Source organism: Vanellus vanellus, assembly GCF_965231255.1.
Source record: "Vanellus vanellus genome assembly, chromosome: 2".
Lineage (NCBI taxonomy): Eukaryota > Metazoa > Chordata > Aves > Charadriiformes > Charadriidae > Vanellus > Vanellus vanellus.
The window spans coordinates 69,350,961-69,366,629 of NC_138906.1; the positions used below are offsets into that span (position 1 = coordinate 69,350,961).

Here is a 15,669-nt window from a genome sequence, read left to right on the forward strand (position 1 = left end):
TAGTAAATTCTCATTATCATAAAGAGAATCAGCAAGAACACAGAGGATGATTTTTAGACTATTACAAAACCATTAATCTACTGTGAATCTAAAAAAAATTTTTGAACATGTAATAATATTAAAGGATACAGAACACCCTAATTTGCCTTTAACATGGTTTATTGATTTCTTTGAAATGAGACACACTTTTTAAACAGTTTTAAGTAAAAGAATAGCTTAATCTCATGACTGTTGTTTTTATTTTCCCTCAAAACAATCTCAAAGCTAATGAACCCTCTTACTTCAATGGTTTTGGAAACAAATATCTTTCTAAGAGGCAGAAGCTCAACATTCCAATACCTTGTATGTGTAAAATCAAATCTCCTACCGACCTTTCATTTGGTGATGGGGAAAACTATATCACCCTTCTAAACCTCTATTTCCTCTCATGAGCTCCACATGCCTTTTTCACGCTGTCCTGTTTAAATATTCATGTAGAAAGAGTACTATGATTACAGCTTCGACAGATGAGGAACAGATGATAGAAAAATCATCCATCCAAGACATAAATATCTCGTGCCTCTGACTGTGTCTTTGCTTGCAGGGAAAGAGAGAGATTTATGGTGATCTAAAGAGTAGTAATAATAATAAAAAAAAAAAGCGATGACTAAATACTACAAGCAAAGATACAACATATACATGGGCTGAATATCCTTCACCTACCTTAGTATTAAGATCTACTGGAGAGGTAGAAAAGTCAAACCTATAGTGACTTTTGCTTGCACAATTGGCTGGCAAGAGATGACCTCCAAAACAAGAGAAAAATTGAGAAAAGTTGCTGCTGCTGCATTTTTTTTGTCCTGAATGCCAATTAACACTTAGTGAATTTATAACCTGGTACATTAAATAATAGACCATTACTAAAAAGAAATGCCTTTTGATTATTTCCAAAGAGTCTGTTAAAGCTCTGATTGAAAGGGAAAAATACTTAAAAAGGAACTCCTAAATATTACAGGGAGTGACAAGTAACTAAAATTACCATGGCTACACACTTCCAGTTTGTCCCTATGCCAAGGGAGAGCAGAACCCACCCACTCATCCTGCAGTGCAGCATCAGCAGGTCAAGTACTAGAAATAAAACACAATAATGGCAGAACTATTGTAGCACTTGGAGTTTTACTTCTGGAGGCAGGAGGGGTAGAACATTTCTGTTTAACCTTCTCATTCTCCAGCAAATGACTTACAGTCGAATCATCCCAGTCATTACTATTTCCATTTATTGCATGCACTGCACAGGATTAACATAATTATGTAATTTAAAGTGATTAGACAGTGACATTCAGCCAAACAACACTGTTGGTTGAGGAAATGAAAAGTAAATAAACTAAAGTTCACCTGAAATGGACTTAAGGGAGCATTTGTTGGAAAAAGGACTGTGTAGTATGTGTTGTTTCAGTTGAGCTCGGATCACCAAAGTTGAAATAAGCCCTGCCATGTGATGGGCAGAAAGACAACACGCCCATCAAATTAAAGACCTCAGGATAAAAAATACTTGGTGAAGGTCTTATGCTGGATCTTGAGTTTGCTGCCTTCAGTCATCTGTATGTATTTTTACTCTCTAGGCAGTGCAGAGTAACCATAGAAGCACAGAATGGTTTGGTTGAAAGGGACCTTGAAGATCATCGAGTTCCAATCCCCCTGCCACAGCCAGGGACACCTTCCATGAGACCAGGTTGCTCCAAGCACCATCTAACCTGGCCTTGAACACTTCCAGGGATGGGGCATCCACAACTTCTCTGGGCAACCTGTTCCAGTGTCTCACCACTGCCAGAGTAAATAATTTCTTCCTAATGTCTAATCTAAATCTACTCTCTTTCAGTCTAAAACCATTACCCCTCGTCCTATTGCTACACATCTGATAAACAGTCCCTCCCTGTCTTTCCTGTAGGCCCCCTTTAAGTACTGGAAGGCCACTATAAGGTCTCCCCAGAGCCTTCGCTTCTCCAGGCTGGACAATCCCAACTCTCTCAGCCTGTCTTCATAGGAGAGGTGCTCCAGCCCTCTGATCATCTTCATAGCCCTCCTCTAGACTTGGTCCAGCAGGTCCATGTCCTTCTTATGCTAGGGGCCCCAGAGCTGGATGTAGTACTCCAGGTGGGGTCTCATGAGAGTGGAGTAGAGGGGCAGAATCACTTCCCTCGGCCTGCTGGCCACGTTTCTTTTGATGCAGCCCAGGATACAGTTGGCTTTCTGGGCTGCGAGCACACATTACTAGGTCATGTTGAGCTTCTCATCAACCAACAGTACCAAGTCCATCTCCTCAGGGCTGCTTCGAATCCATTCTCTGCCGAGCCTGTAGGTGTGCTTGGGATTGCCCCGACCCAGATGTAGGACCTTGCACTTGTTGAACTTCACAAGGTTTGCACGGGCCCACCTCCCCAGCCTGTACAGGTCCCTCTGGATGGCATCCCTTCCCTCCAGCATGTCGACCACATCACACTACTTGGTGTGACTGGCACACTTGCTGAGGGTGCACTCAATCCCACTGTCCATGTTGCCAACAAAGATGTTAAACAGCACAGGTCCCAGCACTGACCCGTAAGGAATGCCACTCCATTTGGACATTGAGCCGTTGATGGCAACTCTTTGAGTGTGACCATCCAGCCAATTCCTTATGCACCGAGTGGTCCATCCGTCAAATCCATGTCTCTCCAGTTTAGAGACAAGGATGTCATGCAGGACAGTGTCAAATGCTTTGCACAAGTCCAGGTAGATGATATCAGTTGCTCTTCCCTTATTCACCCATGTTGTAACCCTGTCGTAGAACACCACTATATTTGTCAGATGCGATTTGCCTTTAGTGAAGCCATGTTGGCTTGGATCAATGAACTGAATGTTTTGGATCAATTGACTGCCTTCTATTCCAGTTTTGCTAGTTGTCAAATAATTGTTGGCTAAATTAAAATGTTCATAGAATTCCAGAAGATAAGGCTGGAAACCTTACATAAAGCTGGTCAACTAGCCCATGCCCATGACTGAAGGCAGCTGGCCTACATCTCAGGTTTTTTTCACAGATATTTTCTAAGCATGTTCTTAAAGACTAGCACTGATGAAAATTCCCCAAGCACTACATGTGATCCAATGCAGTGCTCATCCAAAGCCAGCAGGAAAAATCTATTCTGTCTGTAAGAAAGAATCCACCCTGAATTTCCAATTCTAAGCTCAGAAATGTTGGGCTTTCAAGTAGAAGAAAAATTCAAATCAACTCAAATCCCCAAACAAAGTCAACATGGTGTGCAGATAATGTGTAGAACATTAAAATCAGCATCTAAGGAACAGCACATTACAAATGTTTGTCTTTTTTTTCAGGGATAAATGAGACTTTTGAAGATCCTTTTTAAAAACATCCATAGATGGCATTGAGCTCCACTCTTAGAAAGGCAATTTCCCTTTTCTTACATTAACTTTACAGTGCCCTTAGTGATATTACTGAAGAAAACATAATAAAAAAAGATTAATTAAGAAAGATTTAACACCATCTTATATGACCTCTATTTACAAGCAGCAGGGAACCCAAGTAACACATTAAATAAAACAGATTAATACATGCAAAAGCATTATTTGTATGCCTCACTACAATCAGTTGTTTCAGAGAAAAAGAGAGAGCAACTGAGCCAACAAAAGGTATGTCCCAAAGAATGCAGGAGCACAGAATGCAACAGCACCAAATATTGCACCTTATTTTCATAAATTATTACCTGAAAACTAATTTACACAGAAAATGTTCCTTTACTTCCCACATATTTCTCAAACTTGGACATTGTGATGCAAAGATCCCTTTGCAAAGTAGCTTTTCAAGAAAGGTAAAAGGTGTATTTTTTTTGCTTTATTTTTCTTCTTTGGCAATTCCATTTTTCAGTAGCATTTCTCATACTTTCTATAGTTTCTGCTTCTGTAATTTCTTCAGATTCCTCTCCTCGCACCTCTATGCCATTTTTTGATCCAAAATTTGCTTCCTCATTCTCTTTTTTCCCTAATCTCTAGTTCCCATTCAGGAAGTTTGAAACTCCAATGTATGTAAAACCTGTGCTTAATAATTACTTCAGTTTTATGCACGTCTTCCACGTTTCTTTCCAAATCCTTGAAGGAAGTTTCCAATACCGAGATCTCAATTTTGCCATGATTTCTTTCATTTCTGTTCCAGCAGACGATACTTTCTTCCCCCTTCTCCCTTTTATTTTGCCTGCAAGTGAAGCACCCTTTCTACCTGAGATCAGAGAGTTCCCTTTAAGCTATGCTTTGTTGATTCTTCTTTCTGGCAGGCTGTAAAGTGTTTGATACATGGATCTTTCCTGTTTCCTAACATCAGAAAAAAGGGTGGGGAATGTTTAGAGGTCATCTTTTGCTAATGTAACTAGAAAATACTTGTGGCTAACTTGGAGACCAGCAACAGAAAGCTTCTTTGGTAGGATCCAGAAATACAACGCTACAATAACCTACTGCAAAAAATGAAGGCAGGTCGGAGACAAAAAGAACAAGTAGACTGACCAAGCCATTCCTTGCTAACTGAAAATCAGTGGCTTACTCCTCATTTCCTCTGAAGATCCCAATGACCTGAATAGCTATTAGCTTAATGGGCCAACTGTGGATATTACCATGGCCTGGGAGCCATAGAGATGTGCACCAAGACTGCGCACTCACAAAAGGAGATATTGCAAATGGGGACTGCCAGCAGGAGTCGTTCACAGGGCGAGTGTTAGACATGGAGAATGATATCACATATAAACCAATGGAAAACAGATAACTGAGAAGAAGATGTGCCTGTATGTTTGAAAAGAAGGTCAGTCATAGATGCACTATAGAAAAAGGAATTATGAACATAAAATAATCATGACTACATAATTAAATAGCTTGTTAAAATCTTTTTTTTTCTTGCCTTAATTTTCCATCTGATTAAAATTTCCCACCAAAGGCACTCAGACTTATAGGACTTTGATTTGGGCAATGCATTACAATTCTGGCAGGTGGCCAGACTTTTATTTTTATCCCTCAGTCCTTTGGTCTCTTCTTCATATATTTCTCATTTTACAATATTTTTTTTCCTCTAGTCACAGAACATATGTAAACAACTAGAATTATTTTTGGAATACAGAAGCATAACATACTGTTTCCATTTCTAACAAGAGATCATATTCTTGCAGATTCTTGGGTTTTTTTCAATGATTAGGTTTGGGCAAACATTTGTCTCTACACAGGATATATTTATTAGGTATTTTATTTTATGCTGTTGAGAAACTGTCAAGATCCCTAAACATGGCCAAATAAAATTAATAAAAATATAAATATAAAAATGTTATTTTAAAATTAAATGACATTTAGACCATTAACGCACACTGCTGACTTTTCAAAAATATTTAGTATCCAGGGACAACACACATTATTATGTGCACTGCAAACCCACCTCAAAAATCTCAAAGACTAGTTTACCAGAGCACTTAAGAACATTGCAGACATGCTAAATTGCTTTACTGAATCTCAAAATGCTGAAGTACATCTTTAATGCTTTGTCAACTCCAAGCCTGCCTCTGTGAAAGGATATCACATCTGCAGCGTTTACATCTTGGTTTTTTTTCCTGTGAAACTTAGTAGAACTAATTCTTGATCAAAGGTTTGAAATATTTATTCACTGATACCTGTAATTGCAGTTAGTAATTCATGACATGCCTGCTTTGTCTGAATGATCATTTTTAATGTTACCATCAATACTTCTTAACGCCCACTCCACATATATCCTGTTAGATAGAACCAAATACAGTAGAACCAAATACAAAAATGCCTTTCCATAGGTGTTCAGGTTTTATTGATTTCAACTTTCACCTATATCCTCTGCTATATATCGTCTAAACGTTGTTCTATTACTGAATCAGCAACTGCACATTTTAAACCCAAATAAATCTATAGTAGATTTAAATTTTGGAGTTAACTGAAATTTCCAAATGTATTTACTCCCCAAAACAGCCCTGTAAATTGTGCAACTTGGAGACATCATTCACTTTTGAGTGGCTTTTATAAAAAATTCATGCACAAGTTAAAAAAAAATCCTGGCAACCACCTGTGCATTGTAATACTTAGTACATCCACTACAATCAGTAAGTCTGATTGGTTTTGACAGCTTTTTAACCTGAGCTGCTGAGTCCGACATTCCTCTGCCCTTCCTGTCCCAACTTCTGTCACAGAGCCTAATGTTATTGAATGTCAAGACCTTATTCTAAGCCCATCTACTTAGTCAAAGTTTTTTCCTTGGAGAATGTAATAACTGCCAAGAAATTCTACATCATTAATATATTAATGGATATACATATTAAGTGTGGCTTTTATATGTTGAAAAAGCATGATAAAAAGACATGCTAGAAATATCCTGGATTGATCCAACCAATATTTGCCTGCTTCTTATTTAGCACAGATATACAATGCATGAATATTTTATGGATCCTGTAAATTGTCCTTTGCGTGACATTTTGCTTTCCCTCTCTTACAGTCAAATCTGTTAATTCCAGTTGGTGACCTACTTTTTGTATTTCTTTGGACCAGTTTGTCATCCCAGTCATGTGGTGAAAAGGGTAAATAAAAGGCCTACAATTGTTCCTTCAGACACGCCATGTTGCTTGTGATGCTCCCTCTGAACTCGTCAGAAAAAATGATTGAGGGACATGTAGCAGATGAGAAAGAGATCACACAATTGCAGATAAGCTCTGATCTTTCGGAGGTATTACTCATCACAGCATTTATAGACGTTTCTTCTTGCTTAGGATGGGTTTGTGGCTTGCTTTGACATCCTCACATTATGGTCCTCTCAATTTTTATAACTTTATTTTTTTAGACATATAATTAATTCCCTTAAAAACTATACAGTTTTGAAAGCTTTCACTCCTTCTATGAACATTAGAGAGAAGAACAGCTGTGATGTATTTTGAAATATCTTTTATTGTGTCCTATGCAAGCTAATGAAATCATTGTTAATAACAGCAAGCGACGCCTAGGATTCACTACAAAAATAGCATCTTTTTAACTGCTGCAGACTGTCTGTAACTACGTAACAGCCCTCACTCAGCAATCTATCCCTCTTCATCATAGTACTTGGGCAACACGCTGAGCTCTAAGGTGTGCACCGCAGCCCCAGTAATTTACACAGTCATTAGGAAAGAGCCAAGTCCTTTGTTGAATGGGAATGGACTGAAGCATACCAATGTTTTAATGCAGCAGAGCTCATTATCACATTCTTTTGGTCTGCATTACCTCGATCTACTTTTAAATTCACGTGCTTCTCTGAACTAATGGAAAGCGGGCCCCAACTCTTGCTTATCTGTGTGCAAAGTGGGAAGGTGAAAGTGAAAGGGCCACTTGTGTTTTCATTTTTTGCTTTTATAACCTATTTTAGGTAACTGTTCCTTCTCTCCATTATATAGTTTGATTTACAGCTTGACTTAACATAAAAGTTATCCAAGGTTCCAGTTCTGCACGTTGCCCTTTTGAAAATTGGGCGGAGACCCTTGGGACCTTGTTGAAGATCCAAGTTTTTTGGCTACTTTTGAGCGAGTATCTGAATACACACGTTCTGAGTTGTCTCATTCTTCTTTCCTCAACCTGCCATCTGTGCACAAAACAAGCTATATAAGGGGTCATATGACATATGCTGCCCCTTTTACCTAGGTCACGAGCATCTTAGGTTAGAATTACATGTCTCGAGCACATCTAGCAGGAAAAGTTGCCCAGCAGTCCAACCATACAAAACAACATAAAGAGAATCTTTCACCCAGCCAAAAACCAACGGTGACTTTGGTGGCAAACTGACTTTTTTTCCTGGGGACCTAAACAAAGTTCCTGATTTGCCACTTACATATGATTTGTCAGGAGGAAGTTCCCACTAACAATTTCAGTTCATGGTCTATATATTGTACATTGGCCAAGCAATTTCAGCTGTAGCTTCCCTAAACAAAAGACATCCCATTTACTGAAGTATTAAGATTCTAGTTTCTTCCAGAAAGCGATAGTTCCTAACATGTCCAGTGGACCAAACATAAATAAGATACTCCCTTGAAGGAGCACTGGCAGCCACAAAAGTAATGAAAAGCAATTTGCCTTATCATTTGCTTGCTGTAGCCATTCACTTGGGCATTCCAGGTACTTGTTCATATCTACTCAAAGGGTAGGAGCAGATCTATATATCTCAATGAGTTCTTATGGAAATTATCAGTATCCTCGATTTTAACAATTTTATCTCTCGTTTTTAACGTACAAAATTTCAGTCAACAATCTGCTTGCTTGTTCCCGTGCTACAAGCTTCTGGCAGCACGTACACAGTTTAATGACAGACTTGATTCTGTTCCAGCAGATTATTAAAAAAAAAAATGTTCTGATGGAAAAATCAGATGCGTTTAAATAGCTACGTAGTCCAATCAGACAATCTGAGGGGTTTGGCTGTTTTTTCCTCTTACAGACCCTTATCAGGCCAATATACACACACACGCAGACGATATTCAAAGCAGAGTTTAGCAGTGTGTTTGTCCTTAAGTTTCATGACCTGCCAAACACATTACAGTAGGTGCATTATTGTTGCTCTGTGTTTCCATAGCCAGCTTTATTCAAAAGACCAAGGAGCTTAACTTAACACTAGTTACATAAGGTATGCATTGATTATTTCTTTTAAGTATGACTACTTAGAACTTTAACAAGGATGCATATATATTTTAATACTTGTCAACAATTTACTGTAAAAGCAGCAAGGTGGCTGGATAAACAGCCAATTATCCTTCTTCCATGTGCTAGATTATTGCTACATATTTTTGGAGATCCTAACAACAGTGCTAGAGAAAGGACATCAAATGATGCTTAGAAATGTGATACACATTTTCATTTCACACTCCATCAGTTTTTACAACTAGAGCTCCATGAAATGTATGAGAATACTTGGCTAACAGCCATATCTACTGAGGTGTAAAATAAGGATCAGATCTCTTCTAAAAAGAGTTTCATTTTCTTTACATGACTAAATCAGATGTTGACCTTTTTCCAAAATATATTGTAAATATTCCGCACCTCTACCCATCAATTAATTTTGAATCTCTGAACTCAATTTTGACCTGTTTTAACAGACATGTAATCAATACACATTTTTTAAAACAGCTTTGCAAAGCAAGATAAACAGATTCATCCTTCCACTAAACTGGAACTGAAATACATTGAATTATATAATCACTGGAGTTAAATCTTTTCAATACTAGTAAGTTTTCAACTCATCTTGCACCCTGGAACAAGAAACAAGCACATTATTGCCTCTACAGCCAGCAAAGTAAAGCTATGGGCATCAGCAAAAACATCTTTTAAATTCAGATTTCAATCTGTCAGGAAAGATTAAAGCTTCATGCATACATAAAAGGGGAACTATAAAATGATAACAGATACATAGCATGGAATCATTATGCTTGAACAGCTGCTATTTCACCAGTGTAGTAAAGCAGAAAATGCCTTTTACTCACCTCTGTTAAACCAGAAACTTCTCCTTTTGCTAATGGTCTGGTGATGGACGCAGTGTAAACTCTGGCATCTGACACAGGTTGCCCCTTCATAAAATGTTTCCCAGCTTCATAAATATTCACTTCTACCATCTTACCCATTAACAGAGGATCCTTTGGCACAAGAACCTTTCAAATAAAGATGAAGACATAGTTACTAAATACCACAAAGGATAACGGTATCTCCATCTTCCACTTAGAAAACAGATTTTTGATAACACCAGAGCAAATCCTAAAACTTCAAAATTTTAGTCACCAGCATACACTATAGCCCTGACACAACTGACCCACAATATCTCCAGCTTGCATTCTTCAAGAGCTTTGCAGTGCTAGCTCAGCTCTTTTCAACTCCAACTGATTCCATGAGTCGTGTTTTTTGATTGATGAGAAAGTTGGCCCTGAGTTGCAACATTTTAATTCAGACCCAAACAGTTCCCAAGGCCACTTGTACTATGCAATTCTAATAGACTGCTGCAAAGCTTCCTATTTTCATATCTACTCCATGATACTTTAAAAAAAAAATATGTTTTGAGTCTGTAAATGCTTCAGGACAGAAACGAAGCCCTTGTTTCTGTTTGCACAAGCCCTTATTTTGATTGCGCAGGTTCTTTGCAGCTGAGATGCACGACTGACAACGAATGCCTGTAAAAACAGATGAGTGTGTTTCTTGGGTCAGCAACTAATGCTACCCTTTCCTGAATTTGCACAATCATGATATCAGAGAGTCCCATAAGAACTTCACAAGAAAGACACCACGTAACAGATGTTCCTAGGTCATGCATGTTACAAAAGAAAGAGCCCAACGTACAGGAGCAACGCTTTTTGCTGGAAGAACAAATGGCATAAAAAAGGTGTACAAACAGAGAAGCAGTTAAAAAAGAAAAGCAGAATCATTTCCCAATTAAACAATGAAAAACTGAATCACAGGGACTTATTTAATCACATTTACCTGCAGCTCATCCACACACAAATGCAAGCTTTTCAAAATGTAATGAGCACATACGCATATCTTGATTTTTGGATGCTGAAATTGAAACGCCTTAAAATGGCCTGATTTTCAGACAACACGGGCAGAGGATTTTCAGAGGAAAACTCTGTGCCAATCACATTTGGAGAGCATTTTGTTGCCAAACAGTTCCTCTCCATTTTCACCTATTAGAAGCATTGGTTGTCCTACTTGGAGGAAATCATCACCAGTAGTTTCCCTTTTTCCCTGAAGGCTCAAGGCGTTCACGACTCTAGAAGTTTCCAAATCCTAGTATACTGCTGAGCTTCCCAAGCATCTTCCAAGAAAAGCAGGCATCTCTGTCTTTCAGAAATGGACAAGCTGGGACTAATTGGAACTAAGTAGCAAACACAAACCCAAGATCCTAATGCCGAGACAGTATTACAATGTGAGCAGATTACAGTTCTTCCCGCATAATTCATCTGTGGCAAATTTAAATCAAAGGAAAATTAGTTACCTAAGTATGACTGGGCCTGTGACCTCTGTAAATCTTGGTATCTCCATATGCAAAATAGCAGTAACTAAATATAAATCCTCAGGGACAGACGTGGGTAAGTGACTACTACTTCAGAAAATGAGAGAGGTTAAATGAAAAAATCTGGGAGGTACTGTAAACAACCAAGCAGCCAGGCTTGGCATACACTCATACATTTTTCTGATATAAAGTATCTGTTAGGAAAAAATCCCCTACCGTATTTCTAAGAAACAAGGCTAGACGAACAGAAACCCTCATCTTGACTGTTGTTCTGGCAAAGCACCCTTTGGCCAGTTTAGGCTACTCTGCTCAATGCACTACCTTAAACTGCATCACCAAAGCTTCCACAAATGTGAACTGCGGTTCTACCAGGAAGTCTCTCAGTGTAGCTCTATCCATGTGGCTTTACCTCAAACTCTTCTAAAATATATGAGCTTAGTGAAGAGAGAATAGGTTTGGCAACTATTTGAGTTAACAGAACATTACACCAGGACTCTGAGCTTCAGCTTCCTAAGTATAATACGACATTTAGTGACTCAAGAGTGGTTTTCAATTTACTACCATTAAATTTACTGCTATTAAAGTTAGTCACTAGTGCCAAGTCTTCTGCTTACCTGGGCGAACAGTAGGATATTACCTTTGTCAAACAGGCCACACATGAGGTTTTAAGGAAAAGACACACATTTTAATAATGGAAAGTATTTCTTCCATAATAATATTTAAAATTACTCCCTATGGTATTGTTTGTAATTCGTGTGTTCTTTAACAGTCCCAGTCAGGACCTGTATGACATGCTGTACAATGACCCCATAAAACATTACTACTTTTTTTTTTTGCACGTGTTACTTTTCCTTTGATTAAAGAAACTTTCATAAAACAAGCATTGAACACTAAAACACCCCAAGCAGTTTATTTTTAATATCTATATGGAAAACCATGTTCCTCAAATCTAACTGATATGCTACAAAAGCAAGGAACAGTGATATAGAAGACTTAGACAGAGGTTAGAGATTAACAACAACAAAACCAAAAAAGATTTACCCAAAAAACCCCCCAAACCTGAGGAAAAAATAATTAGTGAACCAGGTATCTAATAGGAACAGATATGTCAAAAGCAGCAATGTTTCTTGCTACTAAGCAACAAACAAACAAATAAATAAATAAATGCTGTAACATAACCTGGTACCAGAAGAAAGCACTATTGGTGACTCTATAAGCACAGCCATCATCAAGAGCCTCTCCAGATTCAGACAACTGAATAACTAAAGGTAGCAAAAGCAAACTGTAGACAGCTCAGTGCAACGCAATGGAGAACAAGCCAAAGGCAAAACCAGAATGAAATCATGATGATTCAGAAAAAAAATAAATATTGGTTTTCAGAAAGTCATCTGCTTTTGAGCAAAAATAATAATTTTGTGAAATAGATGTTGTACAACCTTCCTAGCGCAAAGATAATGTTTCTGTGTGGAAAGAATTCATTTATAGAAAGTACACAGAAGGAACTACAACATATCAGGCTGAAGTCTTGATCTGAAGAAGTTTCTGACCCTTCCTATTGTTTGAAATTTTTTTTTTTCAAATTGCACTGCCTGAAAAGATTTTCTGAAAGATTTTCCCCCAGGGATCGGTGCTGGGGCCCGTTCTCTTCAATATCTTTATCAACGATCTGGATGAGGGGATCGAGTGCACCCTCAGTAAGTTCGCAGACGACACTAAACTGGGGGGGCGTGTTGATCTGCTTGAGGGTAGATTGGCTCTGCAGAGGGATCTGGACAGGCTGGACAGATGGGCTGAGGCCAATGGTATGAGGTTCAACAAGACCAAGTGTCGGGTCCTGCACTTGGGTCACAACAACCCCATGCAGCGCTACAGACTGGGGGCGGAGTGGCTCGAAAGCTGCCTGGCAGAAAAGGACCTGGGGGTGTTGGTGGACAGCCGGCTGAGCATGAGCCAGCAGTGTGCCCAGGCAGCCAAGAAGGCCAACACCATCCTGGCCTGCATCAGGAATAGTGTGGTGAGCCGGACTAGGGAAGTAATCATCCCCCTGTACTCGGCACTGGTGAGGCCTCACCTCGAGTACTGTGTTCAGTTTTGGGCCCCTCTCTACAAGAAGGACATTGAGGTGTTGGAGCGTGTCCAGAGAAGGGCTACAAAGTTGGTGAAGGGTCTGGAGGACAAACCTTATGAGGAACGACTGAGGGATCTGGGGTTGTTTAGCCTGGAGAAGAGGAGGCTGAGGGGAGACCTTATCACCCTCTACAACTACCTGAAAGGAGGTTTTAGAGAGATGGGAGCTGACCTCTTCTCCCTGGCGACAAGTGATAGGACAAGAGGAAATGGGTTCAAGTTATGTCAGGGCAGGTTTAGATTGGATATTAGGAAGCATTTTTTCACTGAAAGGGTTATTAAACATTGGAATAAGCTGCCCAGAGAGGTGGTGGATTCACCATCCCTGGAGGTGTTTAAGAAAAGGGTAGATGAGGTGCTTAGGGACATGGTTTAGGAGTGGTGGTGTTTTTATCAGGGTAGGTTAATGGTTGGACTTGATGATCTTAAAGGTCCCTTCCAACCTCACTGATTCTATGATTCTATGATTCTATGTATGCAAACCATCAAGATTCATCTATTCAGAAAACAATGCTTTGGAGACACAGAAATTAAAATTACAGCAATAATTAACAGCTTCTTAAACCATTCAAATAATGTTACTTGGATATACAGCACTTATCTTCCTCAGGCTGTATATTCGAAGAGTCACTCAACATAATTTCAGGTAAATCATATTTACAACACAGAAACAAAATATCTCATAAACAAGTCTTGACGGTCACACCTTTCCTGGAAAATGTTCTTACTTCTTTACTTGTTTTTTGTACTGTGGCACACTGGGTTGCTGAGATGATCAGAAAGCAAAGGTAAACCAAAAAGATGTTATTTTGTTTATTTAACCATACCTGCTCATAGAAAGGATTGTGAGCAACATAGTAATTGGAATCAAAGGATTCTTCTGTTACCAGAACCCTCTGCCTCTCACCAACCTGGAAAATAAAAGACAGGAAAGATGACTCAGAAAACAAAAACAATGAATTACACTCAGAAAATAGCTGCAACTACAAACAAACACTCTTAGCAGAGATAATCAAATTCTCTGAGGAAATTCTGTGTCAGCAAGAAAGCCGAGCAGAGACACCCCTAGTTCAAACTGTCTAAAACTTACAGGATTAAAAGTCAGAGTTGAGGGCTAGAACTGTGGTACTGTCATGGCTTAACATGAAAATCCAGTTCAGAAATATAAACTGGTTTTTACTTATTACCACAATAGCAAATAATAATGTCTGATGTGCACAGGGTTTGTTACGGCTTCATCCAACTAACGAAAAAACTCCCCTTCAACATAAAATTCTGCAGTCAATCACAAAAATCACAATCACCTCTCTCGCCAATAGCCCTATGACAAATAAATCAATTAGCACCATCCGAGAGAAGCAGGGAACTGGAGCACACTGCACAACTTCTAGATGCCACCGAGCTCATCTACTTGCCTTCTTTTTTTTTTAAAAGCCACACTTGTTACTCACAAGGATAGGGCATCTCTTTATCCCTTCTTGGTGATCTGACTAAACTGTACTCATGAGATCACATTGATTTCCATGACAGTGGAGTCAATATTGCATATTACAAAGACTTGATGAAGAAGAGTTTTTAACAACTCACAGACATAGCAATATTAAAGGCCAAATAAACACTGGGCTAAAAAGCCTGGTGTATCAATTATAACTCCCAACTTCCAAATGCACTACCACAGTTTAAAGGAAGCACCAGTTTTACAATTAGTTAAATGGAAGACCCCAAGTAAATCAGTTGCACTTAGTTCCAAGTAGATATCAATAAAAATCTGACTTTCCCCAAAGCTCAAATTCCCCCACACGCCTTTTGATTTTGTCCATTACTGAGTTGTGTAATGAAGTTTAAAGCCTAATTTCTGCAAACCTTTGAGGACATTTAGCTCAAATTTTTAGTCTGAGCCCATCTCTTTTTTTTTTTTTTTTTTTTTTTTCTCATCTAAATGTGCCCTGGATTCTTTCCAAACTATTTGACAAATGCATTCTGCAAATTACAACTGTCTAGCAAGTTTAATTTACTCACTGCTTTTATGCAGCCACTATTTTGAGAATCACGAAAGGTTTCACATTTTACTCTAAACTTTTAACATCCGTGAGGAAAGCTGCACTCAAGACCCTCTCCCCTCACTGAAAGTCTTCCACCACATCCAGCAGCAACTGCTACGTAGAAGTTTTAAGGTCTCCATCATAAGGTCCACGTGAATAAGCAAGAAGATGTAGATCAGATAATAATTTTTTGATTGTTAAAGGTATAAGCAGTAAAAGAGAAGATTAGGTATAGTCATATATCACATCTACATTACAGTATATATGTACTGTGTATATGCATATATACACACACACACACAGATGATACAGATGTAATTCTCCACTCGCCGAACAGAAAGACTTCAAGGAGTAACTCTTGCTTTCCCTTTGCTGTGCACGTACCTGGAGCATTCCCAGAGTAAACCCTGGAGAACAGGCAGGGGGAACAGCGAGCACTCAGCTCGTCTCCCCAAAGGCGGTTAGAGT

The 15,669-nt window shown here is 38.9% G+C and overlaps 1 protein-coding gene across 1 annotated transcript in view; it reads right to left on the bottom strand.

The window, feature by feature from the left end:
- The window catches only part of CDKAL1 (CDKAL1 threonylcarbamoyladenosine tRNA methylthiotransferase), a 433,436-nt gene that overhangs the window by 14,730 nt on the left and 403,037 nt on the right, over positions 1-15,669 (bottom strand). Inside the window, exons 14-15 of the mRNA XM_082499568.1 lie at positions 13,987-14,070; positions 9,516-9,680 (exon numbers count right to left, since the gene is read on the bottom strand). Coding sequence (XP_082355694.1) covers positions 9,516-9,680; positions 13,987-14,070 — 249 coding nt within the window. The remainder of the gene's footprint in view (positions 1-9,515; positions 9,681-13,986; positions 14,071-15,669) is intronic.